This window comes from Cnephaeus nilssonii (assembly GCF_951640355.1).
Source record: "Cnephaeus nilssonii genome assembly, chromosome: 10".
Classification (NCBI taxonomy): domain Eukaryota; kingdom Metazoa; phylum Chordata; class Mammalia; order Chiroptera; family Vespertilionidae; genus Cnephaeus; species Cnephaeus nilssonii.
In genome coordinates this window covers 50,089,466-50,113,880 of record NC_137081.1, presented here as the reverse complement: position 1 = coordinate 50,113,880, position 24,415 = coordinate 50,089,466, and the positions used below count along the sequence as shown (strand labels likewise).

General features: G+C 34.2%; 1 protein-coding gene across 1 annotated transcript in view; it reads right to left on the bottom strand.

Moving 5' to 3' along the window:
- The window catches only part of LOC307106055 (sodium channel protein type 1 subunit alpha), a gene marked incomplete at both ends in the record, with an annotated part of 73,707 nt that overhangs the window by 7,861 nt on the left and 41,431 nt on the right, over positions 1–24,415 (bottom strand). Inside the window, 6 exons of the mRNA XM_079782152.1 lie at positions 1,381–1,434; positions 3,925–4,206; positions 11,736–11,858; positions 14,027–14,200; positions 16,257–16,411; positions 18,279–18,399. Of these exons, the coding sequence (XP_079638278.1) occupies positions 1,381–1,434; positions 3,925–4,206; positions 11,736–11,858; positions 14,027–14,200; positions 16,257–16,411; positions 18,279–18,399 (909 nt within the window). The remainder of the gene's footprint in view (positions 1–1,380; positions 1,435–3,924; positions 4,207–11,735; positions 11,859–14,026; positions 14,201–16,256; positions 16,412–18,278; positions 18,400–24,415) is intronic.

Genomic DNA, 24,415 nt, shown 5'->3' with positions numbered 1-24,415 from the left:
ATATTCATGTAAAAAATATGGTTATCAGGACACTTACGGATTTATTTTTATAAGTGTAAATACAACTATCATCTTGATATTTGGACAGTAGTATGCAAAATTTGGAAAAAAATTTAAGGTACTGAATTTTAACAATTTAAAAAGTAGTGAAAAAGTTTTACTTGAGTTAATATGTATACAATGTTTAGAAGCAACCATTTGTGCATACATGAATTTATTCAGCAAACAATAATTGAGTTATTCATTTAGATTTTCAGCATCATATCTTTAACATTACAACATTCACTGAATTTTTCAGATTTAATAGATATAACTAGAACTCCATCTTATAAATCTTCAATTGATAATTTGATATCTAGATTGTGCTTATTGTAAATTAGCATTGAACTGTTATCTATCACTTAGTAAAGGAGTAAAGAAGTCATTATGGAACTTATTTTTGTAAGTTCACTCATAGGTTTATGTCCTTCTAAAGACAATAGAGTTAAAAGCCAACCAAACACACAAAACAAAATAATAAGTAACCAAGTGAAATAACACAACTCTGGAGCATATCAGGATGGCATTTAATATAAAACTAAAGCCACTTAAGGAAAGTGCATACCAAGAAAGATAAAAGTGAGCTCTATCAGGTCAGTTTAAAGATTATCGGGACAGTCTTTAATGAGAGACTAAACAGATTGGGCTTCAGAATAAAAAATCAAGGCTTTTAGAAAACCTTGATTTTGCAAAGTTTGAGTTGAAATGAGCATGGATATTAGTTCTTTTCTTGAGGCTGGAAAGAGGTTGTGGTAGGAGAAATCAAATAAGTAGGTCTTTACTTTGGTGATATACAGTCTTAAAGGTATCTGTTGGCCATAGAAGTGATAACAGCATTAGTAAAGTATGGATACTAAAATCATATAAAAGAATCAATTTGAAAGGAACTGTTATAGAAATTTAGGGTTGCCTGGACAACAACATCTCAAACTTTCATACCATTCAATATGGGGAGTAACTATATATTTCAACCTCTTGATATTTAGACAGTAGTTGGCAATCACATATATTTTCACATTTGCTCCTGCACAGCAAAATTATTACTGATTATATAACTAGTAGATAAGAGGAGAAAAATAGGAAATATTTAATAGAAAAATATTTGTTAGTTATTAACTATATGAATATGCTAATTTAGTTTGCCTTTCAAAATAGTTTTGATTTATCTTTGTAAGATCTTTTTTTATAAACATTGGTATACTTGAATATTAATTTGAGTCAGACTTTTTTCTTTATTTTTTTAATCATTGTAGAATCATTCCATTTGGCTGCAATACTCTGCTGATTTAATTTTAGCACCTAACAAATATTATAAAAAGACAGTATATACAAAATACTTACATTTCTGGAATCAACTGCTGCATACATTATATCCATCCATCCTTTAAATGTGGCCTATAAAAAAGGACACACATGCTTTACTTTGGCATAAAAATAATTGAGATCTAACTTATAATAAATATTCTTACTCATGTATTTTTTACAAAGGAACATTTTCAAAAGACTTTCAAAACAAGTTTGACATGGGTTTTGGACCAACACAATATCTTAGTAAGTCTTTTCACTTCTAGAACACATAATGAACAAAATGGTCATTAGATATCAAATACTTGTGATATTTGTGAATATTTCTCAATTCTTTAGAGTTAATGAAATCATACAATTTAAAGTGCTATCAAAATTTGGTAGACTGCTTTTAGAAAGCTTTACAAATACCACCACATTTGGCAATGTCTGTAGCAGCAAAACAATTACAATGATCTGATCATCTACTGAAATCTATCTGTAAGGTGAACAAAGTATCCAAAAGTTTAAGATTTCTCTTTTTTTTTGTAACACTAAAGATCACGCAGATATACAGGAGTAGGCAAAAGTAGGTTTACAGTTGTGATTATATGAGTTTTTCTTGTATTAATTATTGTATTATTTATTTGTATTACAACTCTAAGCCTACTTTTGCCCATCCCTGTGTATAAAGTCAGAGTTGCAACTATCCTTTTAAGAATTTTGGAATATAACATCCAGAAATAATACATTCTTCTCTATATTTTTTTTAGGAGAGTGAGTTAATATGGGTAAGAAAGGTGAAAAAAGGTACAGTAGACACTTGGCTTTCATAAATTCAAGAAGGATCCTGAGTCTAATAACTTATAGCAATTTGTTATTTTTCCCAGGAAATAAATTTTGAGCCTATGAGCCTGAGAGGATTGTTAGCTAGTAATTTTAACTAAGCTTTCAGCATCTGTATTGCAACACAATACACATATTTTCATAACACTAACACTTTTGAAGTGGTGGCTATTGTAGGAAGAAAGCCACATATGGGTATGATGGCTGTGAAGATCATGAAATGACTTTTAGCTAGAAAATAGAAGTTATTTGTATATCAAAGAGGGAAATGATGAATGTATCAATGGCTGTGGTCAATGATAGAACATGTCCATTACACCCTGGGAACATAAACAGAGAAAGGTGGTTCAAGGAACCACTTCAGTGAATTACTAAACAACAGAGAGGCAATTCTGTTTAAAGCTAAGTATAAAACTTAGTTTATTAAAGAGCAGAATTTATTTTATAGTTTTGTGCAGGATCATTATCCTATATTTTCAGAATTGTTTAGTATTTTAAGGAATTACGTGAAGTTTTAAAATTCTATTTTCTCAATTTTATGAAGCGAGACACTTTTACAAGTGTGGCCATTAGTTAACGGTTAGGCTAAATGCCCAAGTAAATATAATGTGTCTACTATAATATTTAAATAAATCATACACGCCATATTTTTTAAATCCCTATTTTAATTTATTTTAATTGCATGAGCATTCAGAATAAGTCAGCAACATCCACAAGAGAAATAAGAATTCTAACAAGAAGGTGGGAAGAATGTGTAAAAAAAATAGTAGTACAGACACCTCTGAAAGAGATGCAAGAGACCAGTGTAGATTTGTTTGCTTGTCTGGTCTTCAGGCTGAACAACTGAAATCATAATCTTGATGAAAAGAAATAGACTTCTGCCCTAAGAACTCTGTAAAATCACAAGGGGAGAACTTATACAACTTTTAAAAACTTTCAGTGGCATTTCCATGGCCTTTATCCGCTGCTTTGTTGATGTGCAGCTGCAGCTAAAAGCAGCATCATGTGAAAATATTTAAAGGGCCACCATCTTTTGCATTTTCATAAATTATATTTTTATTTTGTATGAATCAGTCTTAGAGACCCAGGAGTGGAAACATTACTATTAAGATAAAATAGGCTTAAGTAATTGTATTGAAAGGTCATTTGAGGTGTAACAACAGCTGCTTATGTTGCTTTTCTGTATCCAGGCATTATCCGGTATTATTTCCATTTCATTGTGAGAATCTGATCCTAAAACCGAAATATCATTCTCCAACCTTCAATTCAAATGATACAACTCAGTAGCAGTTAATGCCCACCAGAGTCAGTCTAATCAGGTGTATTGAGTCTGTGTGCTTTCGTGTGTGTGTGTGTGTGTGTGTGTGTGTGTGTGTGTGTGTGTAGAGGGGTGGGGGGTGGGGAGGTGGGGAGGTGATCCCTCAGTGAAACAAGCTTTTCAATTGCAATAGAAAAAAATAATAAACTTATTGATGTATTAATCAACCTTTTCACTTGGGAAGAGAAAGCAATATGAGAAGAAAAAGACCTTTGGAATGAACTGAAATACCTGGCCACCATCAACTATGTCTGTATTGCTTAAATATATAGAGTTTCCACCCACTTGGGCTCATAAACTGGTACTAATAAAACAAAATTAGAAAAAATAAATGTTATAAACTTCCTTCTTTAGTAGCGAAATAATGGATATATATAATTACTTTGTTATTATTCTAAACAATAAACAAATTTCAGAGAAAAAGAGTGTTCACTTACAACTTGAAGCAAAGAGAGATACCCAAATCCTACATTATCAAAGTTCACTTTCACATTTTTCCATCTTGCAGTTTCATTTCTTTCTATTAGCTTTTGGCAGTCAGAATGATTGTTCACTTCGCTGATATCAAATATTTCACCAGTTGTGGTGTTGATACAGTGGTAGAATTTGCCGGCAAACAAATTTACACCCATGATGCTGAAAATTAGCCAGAATATAAGACAAACCAGAAGAACATTCATGATGGATGGAATTGCTCCTAAAAGGGCATTCACAACCACCTAATACACAAATGGAAAAAAAGAAAAGTCAGAATTCTTGTTGTTTAAAAAAATAAGACACCCCCCTACCAGTCTTTAATTTTTCACTATTGAGTCTATACTGGAAAAGTAAAGTAAAACAATCTTACAATAAAATCTATTATTTCTTAAGCAATACATTTAGGGAAACAAATATAGATAATATGACAAAGAAACAAAAAGTTTAAAAATAGAGAAGGGTAAGTACTCAAAAGTTAAAGAAAAAGCAAAATTAGAGGATTTGCTGCCAGAGAAAGTCAGAATATGTGCCGTTTATTAGGGGAAAAAAAAATCATAAAAAAAAGTAGGGAATCCTAATACAGACTAACTCACTTAAAAAAAGGCAATATATTAAAAAACAAAACTAAAATATTTGGATGAATATATGAATATACTCTAATTGATTAAAAATTAAGATATATAAGTATAAAAATATTAAATACCTAACATAATTTTGTCCTTAATTATTCATGCATTGCTATGACTAATAATTTTTGCAGAAGAAGCAAGACACTTTAGCATTATGTATTTCATTAGATCATCACATCTTTATTTCAAGCTCCAGTCATGTCAGTTGTTTCATTTACTGAGTTTAATTCAATAAACTTATTTTAAATGAAACATAATAGAAATCAGTTTCTTAGGAAAATAAGAAAAGAAGGGATGCCATATATAGTTCTCAAATCTGATGTGATTACATCAGGTTCTGTGCTAATTATCTACTCTTTCCTACTCAAACATGTTTTCTCCCCTTGTCTTTATTTCTTTATCGTAAATTCAAAATCTGAGTTTTCGTATTTGGCAGCATTGTAGAGGTGACTGTCCTTGCTTTCTCCTCCACAGTTCCCATTGGAACGGTATATGAGTAGCTAAGAGGGAAAAATAAAGCAGCCCCTAAAATGCTCCTCAGTGGCAGATGGCACCTCAGACTTGAACATTAATAGCTAAGTTCATTCTACCTATGAATCTCAACTATTCTTGTCAATCTGGTCCAAAGCAAACAACAGGCTTCTAAATATCCTCTATCTGCCATATGATGTCAGCGTATTTTTAGAACAAAGTTTCTGAAAAAAACAGTGAATTCCAGATGCTTCTGAACCTTGCTATTTAGTTACTTATTAAAGTCTCTAAATAACTGTAGGCCTTCAAAATAGTGTAGTAAGTGGGCCAAAGGATATGATAAAACCACAAATGACAAAGGTGGAGACATGAGCATGAAAAAGTAAATCAGTTGCGTTATCCAGGCAGATCCGAATGATGTCATCTATGCAGCCTACTCTCATTGACACATGGCACCTTGCCTTATCTCATTTGGCTCTCCACATTAATATAATTCATTGAAAAATATTTATTTTATACTTCATTTTAAATATGGATACACTTCGATTTCTCTTGGATTCAAAATTTGAAAGCTGAAGTCAAGTTATTATTTATTTGCCTCTTTTTTCTAAATATTTTGCCTACCATCCAGATAAAAAAGCTATTTCTATTGTGTACACCGGAGAGTACATGTTAAAATGTGTACTTTTTACCAACAGCCAATTTAGAGCATGACCAGAGCACTGGTTACCTATACCTATTTCTTTCCATATCAATCTATAGGTGTCACACTTCTTCAAAACCGTTATCACCTCTGTCACTTCTTTTCCATTTTTCCCTCCACCATCCTAGTTCTGGCCTCTAAGAGCTTATACTTGGACTATCGTTAGAGCCTTCTAATTTCTCCTTCTTTTGATCCATGTAAGATGAATTAATCTTCTCCAAGTCTCACTTTAAAATTATTTAATGGCTTCCCACTCATTATCAAAAATTTCCCTACCTTGATATTAAAAATACTCTACAATCTACATTTCTACTTTTAAATTCGCTAGCCACCTACTCTTCATGGCAAGCCAACTAATATAATTACCCTAGAATTGAGTTGCCATTTCTTGTCCAAAATCCTCTTTACTTAAATACTCTTTCTTCTCCCAAGCTTTATTTCAAGCAGAACTTTTTTTTTTTTTTAAATGGAACCTAACTTTACCCCCTCAGTTTAGCTTCCAAAATAAAGGTGAATGTTTCCTCTTTTGACATCAAGAATTAGAATTCCAGTGCTGGTCAGGGCCATAGAAATAATTTAGTATTGTGTTCTCATTTGGTAAATGAGAAGAATGAGGCTAAGGTAGGTCAAGTTCAGAAAGGAGACTAGAAGGAAGTACCATCTAGTGCTCTTTGCACTCAACTTCACTAATTCTCCTTAGAGTTCTTGCACTTATCTGGTACTCATATTGCTCTTCATTAGAGTTAATTACATTCTAATAACCCTCAACAATGATATGCTTTTTATTTTTAAAAATTTAAGATGGAAAAATGTATTTGTGAATTTTCCAAGGCCTTGAGTGCCATGAAAATAGGAATATAACAGAGTGCTTTGAATAAAGGAATACAAAAATGGTTCATTGAATGAATGAATGAAGTTTAGCTTAGCATTTATTGATCAAAGCATAATTGTTAAGTGCTCATTGTGGATATGGAATGAGAAAAAAGAGCTGGGCACAACAAAAAATTGAGGGTTAGTTAATATGTCTGAGAGATTTATTTGAAAAAGGGGACTTGTTTGGCATTGAAATTAACCCAATGGAATTTACGGTACAAGTGTTCCGCAGCAGTGCCTTTCAGACATGATTACAATATTGGCATACATTGGGCCCAGAGAAAAGGTTTATTTTTATGAAGGTAAAATAAGTATATGTAAGAAAATATTCCACTAGTATTAGGGGATTTACTAGACAAAGGTCCATTCATATTCCAAATTTTATTAAATTAGGCAATAAAGAAATAGGGAGGGAAAGGACTGTCTTTTCCCAAGAGCCCCTAGACAGCTCTTGGTTCAGCACCGAAGGGGGTGCATTAACTCTTTTCAGCCTCCAGGGAACTGCAGTAATTGTTTCCCATTTGGTAAAGGCGCTAGGCAGCACTAGCCTGAATAAATTGGGAAGAATGGATTGAGGTTTCAGGCTGTGTAAAATGAGATATCTAAGAAAGGAATTATTTTAATGGATTAACATTAGAGGTTGCTTCTTCTCACAAATGTTTTGTAAAACATCACCAAATGCAATTTCACTATTCTGGCACAACCCATTCTTACAAAAACTCTATTTTTGGTTCCTTATCTGCAGTTTTGATTAAATCAATATGAAATGAGGAATTGACAATTAAATATACAAATTAATATTAGGAATTTTGATACATGAAGAAATGTCCTCTTATCTGAACCAATTGCCTTTGAACTTGAAATCAATACTACTCATGGATTCTAATGTTTCTCTAATCCAAATACAAAATAACTATGTGAATAAAAAATAAAAGTAGGTAAAGTAGAAATCACATTATTAAGTATGAAGAAGAGTCAGATAATCTTTTTAAAATCTAATGCCTATATTTGTTGTGGAATTTAATTAAGGTTATTATTTTTGAAAGATATGATATATCAATTATCCATGCAAATATTCCAACCTTTTTCTGCCTCAAAAATAAAAACTCTCCTCCTTGTACATTATTTCTAAACTTTAGGAATACATAAAATGTAGATTTATTTTCATTTATGTTTTTACTGTGATGTCTTCTAAGATCCTAAGCAGTTAGTTGTATCTTAGAAGATATCAAAGTGATTTATTCTAAGAGTGAGTTCATGCATTAAATTCATTTAATTAATACATCTAAATTTAATAAATATTTAATTTAAATTTATTAATTTAAACATCTTCTCTTACTTCACAGGCTAAGATGTTTTTGTTTTATTTCTAGGTGGGTGTGTTAGTTTACGTAATTTAAAAAAAGCCCTTGTATGTTAAGTTTCATTTAAAATATAAATCACATGTGCTTACTCAACTCTTTCATAATATATATTTGCCTTGTTACATTTTTAAAGTAACCCTATAAGCTTACACTTAATAAAAGAGTGAGAATGGTCACACAGTCAATACCAAACTTAAGAAACCAGAAATATTGTACCCTCACATCTGCTCATGTAAGTCAACAAGGCAAGGAATCAACTGCTGGCAATTTTCAGGACCCAGACCAATGCAAAAAAATGCCAAGGGTTTTATGTCTCAAAGAGCATCATGAACTTGACAAGTTAAAATATTCACCCAATCCTTTTAAACCAAGGTCCCCCACCATCACCAATCCGTCAATCTCCCCATCAACAGATAGCTCAATATATACATAACTAAACTATATTCAATGAAACTTAATAAAAATATCAACAATTGGGGTTCAAATCCACAGAGGGTAAATAAATACTCAAAGCTACTTTTCTCAAAAGAAAATTCAAGACAGTTGAAAACTGGGAATTAGAATGTAAGTACTATATTTTCCCTACTGTGGCACCCTTCCCAATCCCTCCCTCATCCCACTACACAGTCACAGTGAAAGGATGAAAGGTAGCAAAAGGGGTAATACAGTACCCATAATAAAGGGCTGAGGGGAGGAACCAGCGCTCCACCCCATCCAAGTTGGAGCAAGATTATCCTATATAAAATAGAAATATATAGTTTGTTATTAGTTAGAAATCTGATATGACAGAACATTTGGTGTTACTTTTTTTATGATGCTCTCTGTCTGTTTCCCTATCAATCAAGACTTGAGTTATTTGAACAAGGTCTTTACCATTTCCTAGATTAGGAAATTAAAAACACAAATTTAAGTACAAATTTTATTTTACTCTAGATAGTCACGACATCAATTCACTCAGTTCAATTTTACAAGTTGAAAAATTTGGACTGGAAATTTGAAATACAATAAATGTTGAAAAGCTCTCAGCCAGAATGTGCATAAAACATGCAAAACATAAAGTGCAACGTGATGATAATTTGTTTATTACTTTCTAACTTCCTATCAAGCATTGTGCAACATGCTTTACTTGGTAATGTCGCATAAAAGCACATGCTTTGGAAATGTGACAAGACAACAAAAAGAAAATGAATGGCTGATTTACGCTTTTACACAGCTTATTGTGATTTTATGCTAGTAGGAAAAATAATAAAATGAGAGTTTCTACGTATATTCAAATCTCACTTCCCAATTATAATTATCATTATTATCTCCATCCTCACCACCATCCATGATTACATTTTATAAAAAGTCAAAAGATCCAAACACTTAGAAACACACAAAAAAACACCAGAATCTGTAATCAGATTATTTTGTCTCTACAATGCCAAATACACACTGAAATGATCAGCCATTTTAGAGTTGTGTGTATGCTGTCATTATGAGGCAAGGAACCATATTCATAAATCTGTTAATTTAAATGATTAGTTCATCTTCTATCAGTATTTATAAGGAGTTTACGCTTTTGAAACTCCAAGATTAAAAAACGAATCTCTTCTTATATTATAAAAAGCCTCATTGATAAAAAAGTATAGGTAAGGTTATTCCTGTAAAAATTGCAAGTAGACGCACAAGACCAACATTGTTACAAAAATAACATGTTAAATACGGGAGTATCTGGCCATTTGATTTATGGTCAATTTCCATTTGATTCATGGTCCCTTCTTAACTGGGAGGTATGCATTCTAAGACCCCTAGTGGATGCCTGAAACTATGGGTAGTACCAAACCTTATATACACTATGTTTTTTTCCTATACATACAAACCTAGAATAAAGATTAAATTACAAATTAGGCACAATAGGATATTAACAACAATAACTAATAATAAAATAGAACAATTATAACAACATACTATAATAAAAGTTATGTGAATGTGGTCTCTCTCTTCAAAATATCTTACTGTATTGTACTGCCCTTTTCACTGAAAGGAAACATGCCCTGTAAAGCATCACTACTCTTGAGTTTCGGGGCCATATTAAGCAAAATAAGGGTTAGTTGAACACACGCACAGTCAGTCTGATACCCAAGAAGGCTACTAAGTGACTATCTCACTATTCAAAGAGATGAGTCATGCTTTGGGTGGGACATAGCTGGAGGTGTGTGCCTTCTCAGAATGGCACACAATTAAAAATGTATGAGTTGTTTATTTCTGGAATTTTTCATTCAATATTTTCAGACCATGGATAACTGAAACCATGGAGTGAAACCTCGAATAAAAGGGAGCTGCTATACTTTGATTCAGGTGACAAGTTTTCAAGTAGAATGTATTAAAGTAATATTTTTCTCCAGAACTGACACTGGCAGGATTAAACAATAGAAAGTGACATTTAATTGGAAAATAAATTTCATTTTCACATACCCTGGAGAGAATTTAATGTTTTGGTAAAAACATAAGAATCTCTGTGAGAAATAAAATAAGACTATTTATATTGTGTTAAATTGTTTCTAATGAGGGAGTTATTTATATATGTTAGGAAAACTGAAGACAAGTCTTATGTTCTTAAAAGTGACATTTAAAATAAATTTTATTTTAGAAGAACATAGTATAAGGCTATCAACAACCTAGAAAATGCAAATGGAAATAGACAAGTCTGCTTAAATTCTACAAACATAACTAAATCTTAGTCAATAAAAGAGCAATATTTTTCTATTTAAATCATACTTAATTAAAAATCTTTGTTCTGGTTAAAAAATTTGATTTCTTAATAAATAACTACTTTCTATGCTATATATCATATATAAATGCTTCATGCTTTTTAAAAAGGTTTGGAAAATTAACAAGTAAATAACAGCAAAATTTCTAATCTGTTATGAACCATAGGGAATGGTTTAGTATTTCCTTAGAGGAAGTAATATAAAGTTTTGTGTAATTCTGATAAATGATATTTAAGTTATGGTTAATTTATAAATCATCTATGTATTGAGTCAAAATTACATTTTCTGTTCATTATGCTGTAAATGTTTTACCACATTGTCATGAAAATTGTGTGGATTTACATGTAAAATCTTTAAGTTACTATTACTATTTGTAAAAATTAAGAATATTAATACAATTATAAATTGAGGCTATATTAAACATAACTTTTTAAAAAAGTTTAAAATTTAGTCAATATTTAATATCTACCATTGAATATATTACAATAATGCAAGCTTTGGCATTATACAGACAAAACTCTGTCAATTTTTTATTTTTTCCTTTATGTTTATTCTTAGGCACATGTGTGATTCATATTATTTTCAATAAAACTCAAAGTACAGTTTAGATCATCACAATGAGAAGCACATGATGTCAAATTCACTTTAGTTGATTATTATCGTATCATTACACACAGTACTTTTAATAGTGCATTTTCATTTTTGCATACAGGTTTGTAAGGAAACTCCCAAGATAGATTAGGAAATAAAGTCATTTTAATAAGCACAGCAGATAAATGATATTGAATCATTTCAAGGGTGGCCTAAATTCTCTTGCATATCACCTAGAAGTAAATATGCAACAGATAAAAAGATAAAGTAGCAATTTTGCAAGGATTTGCCATTCCTTTGCATGCATGGTTGTTTTTTCGTTTTTAAAATTCAGTATAATTTAATTTTGGCTATAGGCAATACTTCTGGTTCTTTCAGTTTCCTTACCCTCATCCCTTCAAATCGTGATAAAGCTCTTAGGGGTCTCAAAGCTCTTAGTGTCCTGAGAGATTTGATGGCACCAAGTTCGGAGTAACCCAAGGCATTCGCTGTTAAACTGACCAATGAAACCTGCACCAATAAACAAACAAACACAAAGGTAACTGTTATTCAATTTTTAGTTACTATGTCATTCAACAAATATGGTCTTGCTTATAATTACTCAGAAGATAAATGGTTGCATATTTTCAGTAAACCTTTAAAAATTTTAAGGAAATATTTTCAGTTTAATGAAAAAAAAAGTACCTTTGAAGATGTTAATTAAAAGCTAGTTGAATAAAAATACCTCAAATGTCATGTAATTTATTAATTGCTCAATTAATTTGTTAGTAGACCAATTCGTTTTAAAAAACTAAATAAAAATTAATTTAACAAAGAAAGACATCTAAGTGTAAGAAAATGCCATTGGCTATCCTTCCTTTATTTTATTAAGTCACTGCTGAATATAGGGTTTTGCCTATGGCTAAATAAAATACAAAAACTGCTATTGTATCAGAAACAGCAAGAAATCTCTATCCTCCATTCATATGTTCACCTAACTATAATTGATATGCTCCTAAATTAAGGTGCTAAATCACATTGATTTTGCAGTTTATTTTTGGAAGGGGATGCTTTGTCTTGCTAATACGTTGTGTTTTCACTTGTTTAAAGTTCATTCTTATGTAAGTAAATATAACTTAAAATATTATTTCACTATGAAACTCTCAGCTTTTTTCTATACTAATTTACAGCTTCTGCTATAGTACCTGGTCCAAAATGGCCAATCAATATTTATCAAATAAATAAATAAATAAATTTATATACCAAGACTAAGAAATAAAAATGTTAGGTGTATAATTCTCTAAATAAAGAGTTTACCAAAACTCCATGTCCAAACAGAGTTTTCATTCATTTGAAAATGGCTAGTATTGGACAGTTCCAAATACACTGGACACTGTTTTTGTAAAATTTTCTATTTTTAAGTGAATTAAGTTGCCTTATATTTATTGTAATTTTTATAATACTTTAGATTTACTATAATTCCTTTTGTTTTTTTAGACTGATTTGCTAATCCTTATGAAATAATGAAAATAGAACCATTGGAAAATAAAAGTATTATTATTGCAAAACTACAAAATGCTCTATAGAATTATTTTCCTAAAATATATCATAAATGATGATTAAAACTCAACTTGTAATAATTGTAAGAGTTGAAATATAACTTCTAATGTTTGAAACCTCAATATTAGAAACTATTTCTCTCTATGATATGATGAAGCAATTATTTTGAGCTTTTCTCTCAATTTACTAATTTCATAGTAACATTATTAAGCTTTTCAAATAGCTCTGGCTTTGCCTTTGTTTAGAATTAAGAAGATTTAATATATGCAGGACTCTTAGCCTAGAAATACTTTCCACAAGAAGCCTGCATCTTTCTGCTGGATTATCTTTTTGGGATAAAACCATTACCTATAAAATCTGTGATATTTTGGATATACTTTTCTAAAGCTGAAATTATGCCAAATTGATAATATGAAACATGATGTTTAATTTTAACAAATTTTAGGACAGTAATATCTTTTAGGGCAAATGAAATATTATTAATCGTTATGTGTAGAAATCTGTGAAGGTCTGGTACATTGCTAGTTTATAGTCTAGGCTCTAGGGGAACTCTCTTTACTGCATGAAATAGATTTTCCCTATACTCTGTACCTTACCTCCTATAATGAAGTTATAAGCCATATTATATACTTTTTAAGCCTACCCTTTAAAAACTTTGAGTAGATCAAAGAGAATTTAAAAAATTGACAGGAGCTCCCACCATCATGACTATTTATCGAGAGCCTTTAAGACTGTATGTACTAATATCATCCTTTACAGAGTTAGGAGCCAAGTACATTTCTCACTGGCATACAACCAAGTAGAAGTGGGGCCGGTATTCAAGCCCAACTGCCTGATTCACAACATAAGAAATTTAAACAACATGCCCAGTTTTACCACTGTCCCTACAAAGTGCTGCTTTTTATATTCAGCTTTTTCCTAGATAATCACCATAAATCCCATCCTTCCAATGCTAAATCATTACTGAATTAGCCTATTCTTACAAAAACAACAGTTACACTCAAGGGATTATTTTAGGGACTGTTATGTAGCACATCCCGTCAACCCAACATAGTGGTCAGAGACTCCCTATTTTAGAATTAGCATATACATAAGACAAACTACCTTAAATGGCAGACAAAGATATGGAGAATACCTACATCAACAATTAAGAAGTCCAGCCAACACCAGGCATTGGTGAAATATGTTTGATAGCCATAAGCCACCCATTTTAGAAGCATTTCCAGAATGAAGATGTAAGTGAAAACCTTATCAGCATATTCCAACATTGTCTTGATTGTCTTTCGCTGGTCAATATATATATCTTCAAATGCCTATAAGAAAAAGTTATACATTTTAGATTTCTAAAGCCATTGTACTCTATAAGCTATTTTTTTCTGATCTTATATATATATGTATATACATATCTATACTTATAATAGGATAATATGCCAATTGGTCAGGACACCGTCACATAATGACTGATCAGCAGGCTGCATCCCCACCCCCTTCGCTGGCCCGGAGACATGAGGCTCGCGTCCTCGATCCCGGTAATGGGCCCCGGGATGTGAGGCTTGTGTCCCCACCCCCGGTGCCGTCCTGGGGACATGAGGCTCGCATCCCCAACCCTAGCAACAGGCCTGGGGACGTGAGGCTCATGTCCCCACCTCCCTGTGCCAGCCCCGAGATGTGAGGCTCACGTCCCTGCCCCCTGCGCTGGCCCGGAGACATGAGGCTCAAGACCCCACCCCAGCAGCAGGCCCGGATGTGTGAGGCTCGTGTCCCCGCCCCCTCTAACTAATTCCCTTTTAACGTGCATGAATTTTGTGCACCGGGCCACGAGTATATATATGATATTTAATTGGAATAGGAGGACAGAGGAACAATAGCTATTGCTTTTTTTTCTTTTAAATATCTTTTAATGAATCAAGGGGAAAGTTATTGTCTCTCTTTATACTATAGCTGAAAGAAAAAAGTAAATTTTTATGAATTAATTTGACCTAATAGAAAATAGTTCTTGATGTCATATCCTGATAGTACTACCCCAGCTTGAAGTTATTTATTCCTTCTGTTTGATTTCTTTTGCTTCCCCTTGTTGGCTTTTTGCCATTGAAAGGAGGTTGAAGAAGTAAAAAGTAAAACTTATATTTTACATAAAGTAGAATTGTAACTGATAATCACATTATCCAATTTTACTTCATGGTTTGGTTATTTGTCCCTTCCCCCCTTCATTTTGTTTATAGTTTATATTTCTCAGCAGAGACAAAGTCTATGATACATTTCTAGTCTACATTACTTCTCATTTAGATAAAATTACTTCTTATTGAGACCACAATATATTCTTCTAATATGAACCTCTCTTGATATTTTACATATGTCTCACATTTATTTTAATGGTAAAATATTATTTCTTGTCTTAGTAGCATATAGAGAAATTCATTTTATCAGAGAAATATTCAGAAAATATAGGCCTACATTCTAATTATAAACTTAAGTGAAAGAAATGTTAAGATCCATCCATCTATCTACCTATTTATCTATCATCAATCTATCATCTATCATCTATCTAATGGCTTAAGTATTCCATTTGTGTTAGTGTTTTTCTAAAATGATATCTATATGTTACAGTTTATATAATTTAAAGAGAAACCAATCCTTAAATGAATCATATAAAGAGAAACCAATCCTTAAATTAATCACTTAGACACACTGACCAATATTTGTTACCAATATTCATTGTTTCCTAAATAGCATAAGAATAGTTACACAATTCAAAAGGGTCAAAGAAGTGGTTCCTAAGGACTTACTGACTGTCCATAAAGAGATAATAATAATAATACCATTCAGAAAAACAATTCACCAGGATTTAGAAGTTATAAATTCCCAATCACAGGATTATCATTAACTTCACTGCAGCTGCCATGCTTACTTTCTTATTAAAATATAAGTAATTAAATATTCATATTATTTGGTTATAATAAATAAGCTGGAGGGAGAAATTTTTGGGTTACTGAATAAGCAAAAATTAAATAACTTATTAGAAAAATATATATATAGTAAAAGTAAATTCAGAAATAAATAGTTATACATTTAGTCTATAGTCTGGAAGATATGAAATGGGGGTAATTACAAATGCCTTGGAAATGGGTTCAAGGGTAGGATGGTCGATATAGAAATGTATTTATGTTTCAGGAAGAAGTCAGAAGCAGAGATAATAGTTAGGGATTAATTAAATGGCTGATGCTGTGGAAATGAAAATGGATGTACAATGAAGGTTGAGGGGGAAATGTGCATTTACTAAAACAATGCAGCAGAAAGGGTTAATAAGTCATCGGTATTAGATTATTCTAAAAATTAGTATTATACCACTTTTGCTCAATATTCACTCACCAGAGCACCACTACTAAGGAGAATCATGAAAACAATGAAGGTTTCAAACCAGTTATGTTCAACTATTCGGAAACATGTTCTTCTCAGGTTCCACCACTGTTTTCCTCTCCCTTCTTCCACACTGACTTGACAACATTTGAATCTTTGTACACAGCCTGCAAGTATAATGTTCAAATAGATAAAATAATTCTGCTGCTTCCATAATAACTTCTGCCATGTCCCAGATCCATCTTTTCTTCCCTATTGCCAGTTCTACCTTGCTAGGATAACTCTCTAAGCCTGAGTAGTAAGAGCACATTTATTAGCTGAAGTTATAAAATCATTCAGGCTCTTCAAATGGTTCCCTGGCTAATAAGACCTGCTTTTTCTGACTCAACTGTTATTCTCCAAGAAAGAACTTTGTAAAGTGAAAATCAATGTCAAGGAGCTTTGCCTTTTCCTCTATCATAACATTGCGCTCTGTTAAAGTCTCTAGCAGGAATGGGGAACATTATTTTTCTGCCAATGGCCATTTGGATATTTATAACATCATTCCAGGGCCATACAAAATTATCAACTTAAAAATTAGCCTGCTATATTTGGTCAAATATTTAATTGACTCACTCCTAATGCCTTGGCAGGGCCAAACCAAAGTATTTCGTGGGTCTTATAGGGCCCACTCTTACTAGAAAAGGACTTCAAAATGCAAATTAATAATAAACAGAAATCTTCTCTTTTAAAGATGATATACATCTCTCCCAACAATGCTGGGTTTGTTACTGTTCAGGTTTTCTTGTGGTGCTCCTAGAAGAGTTTACATAATTTTCAAAATTAATTTTGTTCACTAAAATGTGATTTGCATGGCCCTGCTTTATTTGTCATTTTTTTCCTTCCACTGCTTCCACTCACTCTAACATAAGAATTAAATCAACAGGAAACTGTAAAAGACTTTGTAAGCACCAGGGAGGACACACACACAAACACACACACACACACACACACACACACACACACACACACACAAGGAAGGAAGGAAGGAAGGAAGGAAGGAAGGAAGGAAGGAAGGAAGGAAGGAAGGAAAGAAGGAAGGAAAGAAGGAAGGAAAGAAGGAAGGAAGGAAGGAAGGAAGGAAGGAAGGAAGGAAGGAAGGAAAGAAGGAAGGAAAGAAGGAAGGAAAGAAGGAAGGAAGGAAGGAAGGAAGGAAGGAAGGAAGGAAGGAAGGAAGGAAGGAGAGAAGGAAGGAGAGAAGGAAAGAAGGAAGGGGAAAGAAAAGAAGATGGACCTTGCTCCCAATAATATTACATCCTGGTTTTCAAGAAAAGATATAAACACAGGAACCCTGCCTCAAGTGGGGAAAAAAAAAGTCAGGTATGCTGAAAAAAAGGGGGAAAAGAAAAGAAAGGGAAGGAAGGGAGAGAGGGATTGAGGGGGAGAGAAAAAAAGACAGAGAAGAGACATATTACAGTTCAAAAGAGAGAAGAGCTCTCATAAAAGAATATATGACTAGTTATCAGGAGAATTAAACGGACATATTGATTATAGCTGCTGAGCTCTTTTCCACATGGTCAGATGAAGGTAGTTTGAGAAAGACTTTGAGTGATGTGTATAATTTATATAGGAATTAGAGGGAGATATTAGATATCAGGCCTTTGAAGAAGGGAGAATATTCAAATAGATTCATCTCTTCAAAGCTCAAATTCTCCAGAAAATCTGACCATGGGAATTACTACTCAGGGAAAACAAAGATGCCAACTTGTGAAATCATTTTATTTTAAAAATGATACATTACTTACTAATTTTGATTATATTAAAATATTTTTCTCCATATTCATGATCCCTACCACATAATGGGCAGAGATAACTGAAACATGACAGACTGAAAATTCATTAGCATATTAGAGGTCATTGATATAGATCCACTACAAAGTTCTATCCTGTTATGAGTGGTCTATTTTGGGTGATCAAGAGCTAAAAACACACAGACACACAAAACAAAACTTCACTCTACAAATGGAAGATTAGCATGGGGGTCATTTCCTTCACCTTCTGTGAAACAGGCTTCAGGCTCCAGGGTTTCCTCAGGCTCCACCACAGGCTGTTCCTCTGCGGGTGCGCCAATGTCTACAGTGCTGCCTTCAGACGAGCTGCTGCTTTCATTAAGTTTCTGTGCGTGAGATGGACATAATTAGTAAATCACTTTAATTCTGGTAACTAATAAGTAGCCCACCAAGAAAGGATTAGTACTATAAACTGATTTTGAATTCTCTTTGAAATGAACAGATTTTGTTTAGAACCAAAGTGGGATTGAATAGGAAGACGAAATAGGGAAATTGCCTATATGAACTCCTGTGCCATAATTCACAATGTAGATGTGAAATCAGATTGCTATGTGATGAAGTCACAAATAGCCACCAGAAACATGTACTAAGCAATCCACTGTTCTACGGATTAGAGAAGCTCCGATATTTGTTTAGGAGCAAATCTTTTAATTTTCAAGTGGTTAGAATTCTTTTCTGTCCTTTCACTATTACTTTCTAGTTTAGCTGCATTGTGATTAGATAATAACCTACATGATGTCTTCTATTTTGAATTTATGGAGACAATAACACTATACAGTATATGCTATTCTGAATTTATTGAGGTTTACTTTGAGATCCAATATATTGTTAATTTACATAAATGTAACATGGGCACTTGAAAGTAAGAATTCTCTCTACATATAACTTTTGAGATAATAAACACTTATAGCATATTTACTTTTATTATTTACTAGAGGCCCAGTGCACAAAATTTGTGCACTGGTAGGGTCCCTAGTGGCCAGCAGCTGGGGCCTCCCTTTCTCCCTCTGGCATTCTGCTGCTGCCACCACCACCACTGGCCAGGGCCTCCCACCTTACCACTGCTGCTGGCCAGGGCCTCTCTCCCCTCGGCCAGCCCCACCCCCTGGCTGAACTCCCAGATGAACTCACGGTCAAGGGGACAATTTGCATACTACGCTTTTATTATATAGGATAATATTCAAGTTATTAGTGTCCTTTTAAAATTTTTCTTTGTTTTATCAAAGGTTAAAAGAATATTATTAAAACCCTCACAATCTTACCTAATAAAAGAGTAATATGCAAATCGACCCTAACTCCGCTACACCCACAAGCCACGTCCACAAGCCACATCCACCAGCCAATCAGGAGCAGATATGCAAATAAACCCAACCAAGATGACTACAGCCACAGAGAGCAAGGTTTCCCAGGCAACGGAGGAAGCCAAGCTTTCCGCCTGCCCTTGCAGGCCTAAGCCTCCACTCAAGCTACAAAGTTTCAATTATAAAAGGTAAACAAATCCAAACAGAAATGGCGGCAGCCACGGAGCTGGAGAGAGCGGGAGGCAAGGGTTGCCCCCAGCAATGGAGGAAGCAAAGCTTTCCGCACACCCTGGCCAGCCAAGGCCTCCACTTAAGGCTACAAAGTTTCAATTACAGAAGGTGAATTAACCCCAACAGAAATGGCTACCGGCCACAGAGAGAGCAGGAGGCTTGGCTCTGCTCCAGGCTACAAAGTTTCAATTGTAGAAGGTAAATAAATTCCAGATACCAGGGCCTCCGCTTGGGTCGCCAGGGGGTGTGGCTGGCCTGCAAACCACCACAGGCCCCTTGCTCAGGCCGCCCCACGCCCCAAGGGAACCCCCATCTTGATCCGGGACACCCTTCAGGGCAAACCAGCTGGCGCCCACCCCTGCACCAGGCCTCTATCCTATCTAATAAAAGAGTAATATGCAGATTGACCATCACTCCAACACACAATATGGCTGCCCCCATGTGGTCAAAGATCCTGCCCCCATGTGGACACAAGATGGCCACCACAAGATGACCAGCAGGGGAGGGCAGTTGCGAGGCACCCGGCCTGCAGGGGAGGGCAGTTAGGGGTGACCAGGCCGGCAGAGGAGGGAAGTTGGGGGCAAACAGGATAGCAGGGGAGCAGTTAGGCATCAATCAGGCTGGCAGCGGAGTGGTTATGGGGTGATCAGGCTGGCAGGCAGAAGCAGTTAGGGGCAATCAGGAAGGCAGGCAGGCGAGCAGTTGGGAGCCAGAAGTCCTGGATTGTGAGAGGGATGTCCGACTGCCCGTTTAGGCCCGATCCCAAGGATCGGGCCTAAACGGGCAGTCGGACATCCCTGGAGGGGTCCCAGATTGGAGAGGGTACAGGCTGGGCTGAGGGACACCCCCCCTCCATGCATGAATTTAGTGCACCGGGCCTCTAGTCAGTATACATTACTTTTATCAATATATTCGTATAGTTCTCATTATTGAAATAAAAGATGAAGTTGCTCTGAGTAGTTTATTTGATTGGAGTAATAACACTATTATACAAAAAGAGAAGGGAAAGATTTGTGGAAAGAATCTGTTTCTACATTAGTACATTAGATATACATTCAAATAAAATGCTAAATAAATTGAATAACAGCAAAATAAAACATCCTCAAAAAAGTGTTTTATTGATTTAAAAACCAATAAGGTCAATTAACTTTTCATTTTTTGTTCTTAAATTAAAATTTTATTTTGAAATTCACCTAATAAAGCCTCTGGTTCTCATAGTATTTAGATTAATAGACTATTTTAAAAATGCATGTTAATGTTTACTAAACCATTAATCAGCCTTTAATTTACTAACTTCCAAATGAGCTAGTTTATTTGAAAACAGGTATATTTCCACACATGACTCTCAGTAACTAAACTACAGTCTACACTGACTTGTATTCTCCATGGGTTTTTGGCAGGCTGACTTAACAAGGGAACACATGGTGCCTGAGGCATCCATTTTGCCTCGTACAATAAGCATTTAATAACTACAACCCTGATAGTAAGAACATTTTTCTTCTCAGTGGCTTTATGCAACATTTTTCCCTTTTAAAAATGTTTGCTATGGAAGCAAATGATTTTGACCCTGAGTGTGAAAACAAAGTAAAGCAAATAAAATACTCCATGATATTATTTTAAGAGTACATGATTAAATAGTATTTTCTTGTTCTCTGGCTTGATCTTAGGATGTTTTTGCTCTTATTTTAGACTTGGTTTGTTAGAGGGAGCTTATCTATAGGGTTTAATAGAAGTTTAATTGATAATACGTGCTAAAATATATTAAAAATAAAGTGGGCCCAGCTGGTTGAGCTTTGACCTATAAACCAAGAGGTCACAGTTCAATTCCAGGTCAGGGCACATGCCTGAGCTCAATCCTCAGTGGGGGGCATGCAGGAGGCAGCCAATCAATGATTCTTTCTCATCATTGATGTTTCTGTCTCTCTCGCTCCCTTTCTGAAATCAATAAAAACATATTTTAAAAAATAAATCTGAAATTTTGGGGTTCTAAAGGGTACAGAATATGTATGTGTTTACATATATTGTTTTTGAAAAAAATACTTAATTTTAAAGCTAGGCATGTACTATTTTAAAGGTGAATTTTTCACTATTGTTATATATTTAAGATATATATATATATATATATATATATATATATATATATATATAATCGTAAGTCATACATAAATGAGATGTTCTACAACCTCAACAATATTAATATTTCATTGTGTATATTGTGCATTAGTAAATATTTCCAATGTACACTAAGCATATTAAAATTTAAAATAGCCTCTATAAAAGACTCTCAACAAAACACCCATATAATATCAAAGGAAAAAATACTGTACAGAGATTTAGTATTTTCACAGAGCAGCTAGAAAGATTAAATATTGTCATTAATTTCCACATCATTCCTAAAACACAGGTGATTTCTTCATCAATCTGTGTATTAGAATGACAATCTTCAGTAGATCATTCACAATTACTAAATATTGAATTGTTCTTATTGTGAAATCTAGTGATAGTCAAACACTTGCCCAGAGCAGAGGTGATGGTGGAGGAATAAAATTCTAATATATTCTAAATTCTGCTTTTTAACATGAATTTTTGTATCAATGATTAGCTTTAAAGTAACAAAAGAAACATAACATTCCATCATATATTAGACCAACAGGAAATTATTGTAACGCAAATAAGTTAGACACACACACACACACAAAAAAAATCTGCAAAATTCATTAATAATCCCCAGGCTAGAAAACAAAATTGTAAACCAAATGAGTAATTTCCATTGTTAAATTCATTTTGCTGAATTGAGCAAAGTCACTAGTGTTTTGACATTAATTTTTAAAGTTAAATAACATAATCTATATTAATAAAAGTGTAATATGCTAATTAGTCCAGACCACCTTCCTGACGACCTTCCTGATGACCTTCCGAATGACCTTCTGGACGAAGCTGCGGTGGCAGGGGCTGAGGCAGAGGCAGCTGCCGCCATGGCGGAGGCCAAGCCCCTTGCACCAATTTCATGCATTGGGCCTCTAGTACTATATAATAAAAGGCTAATATGCAAATTGTCCCCTCTGGAGTTCAACTGGGACACTGGGAGTTTGATCACTTGCTATGACATGCACTGGCCACCAGGGGACGGCGTGGAACATGGCGGGTGACCAGCGGCTATGGCTGGGTGCTGAGGAAGTGAGGGAAGGAGGAGGTTGGGAGGCTTGGAGGCAGGGAATATGATCGGCCCTGATCACCGGCCAGGCCTAGGGACCCTACCTGTGTCAGGCCTCTAGTTAACAAATATTTAATGTGCCTACTGAAAGCGTTTAGTTCTCTTTTTAGTCAGACAAGCTTGGGTTTGAGTCACAATAACTGTTTTATAGACCTTAGGCAATTAACTTGATTCCTTAAGCTTTAGTTTCTAATTTATAAAATTATCCTTACTTCACATAGTTGCTATAGGGATCAAACCAGATAACACATGAGGAATGCTTGGCATGTGCTTACTGAATAAATGGTAATAATTTTCATAACAGTATTATATAGTTTTTAATATACGTATCACCTCACAGAATGGCTACTATCAATAAATCAACAAACAACAAGTGCTGGCAAGGATATATCGAAAAGGGACCCCAATGCACTATTGGTGGGAATGCAAACTGATGCAATCACTGTAGAAAACAGTATGAGTTCCCTCAAAAAATGAAAAATGAAACTGCCTTTTGACCCAGTGATCCCACTTCTTAGGAATATATCCTAAGAATCCTGAAACATCAATCAGAAAATATTTGCAACCCTATGTTCATAGCAGCATTATTTACAATGGCTAAGATCTGGAAATAACCCAAGTGCGGATCAGCAGGTGAGTGGATTAAAAAAGCTGTGGTACATTTACACAATGGAATATAACATGGCTGTAAAAAAGAAGGAACTCTTATCCTTTGCTATTAGCATGGATGGAACTAGAGAGTATTATACTAAGTGAAATAAGCCAATCAGAGAAAGACAAATAACAGATGATTTCACTAATATGTGGAACCTAATGAACAAAATAAACTGATGAATAAAGTGGAACCAGAATAATGGATACATGAAACAGCCTGGTGAGTGCCTGAGGGGAGAGGGGTGATGGTGATTGGATAAAGAAGGTGAAGAGATTAGTTAAAAAAACACTTATGCAAACCCCATGGACATGAGTGTGGTGAAGGCCAAGGGAGGGGAAGGAGAAAGTGGATTGAGATAGGCAAAGGAAGGGAAAAAGGAAGATACTTGGAATAAAGTCAACATTAAAATTTTTAATTAGCCTGGCTGGCATGGCTCAGTGGTTGAGCGTCAACTTATGAACCAGGAGGCCAGAGTTTGATTCCTGGTCAGGGCACATGTCTGGGTTTCAGGCTCGATCCCCAGTGTGGGGTGTGCTGGAGGCAGCCAATCAATGATTTTCTCTCATCATTGATGTTTCTATTTCTCTCTCTCTTCCTTCCTCTCTGAAATCAATAAAAGAATATATTTTAATTATAAAAGAAAATAATTTAGACAATGTACACTAAAGAGCATTCTTCTGTTTTTGAGATTTCCTCACAATAAATGGGAAGTGAAGGTGCTTTATTCTAGACTTCCTTTGAATTATCTTTCATATCCATTAGAGTTTTATCTTAATATTTCTAATTAAGTTGCTATGGATTAAATTGTGTGCCCCCACGATTTATTTCTTGTAGCTCTAACTCCCAGCATGACTGTATTTGGAGATAGGGCCTGTGAGGTATTGATAAAGGTTAAAGGAGACCCTAAGGGTGGGGTCCTAATCCAACAGGGCTGTTGCTCT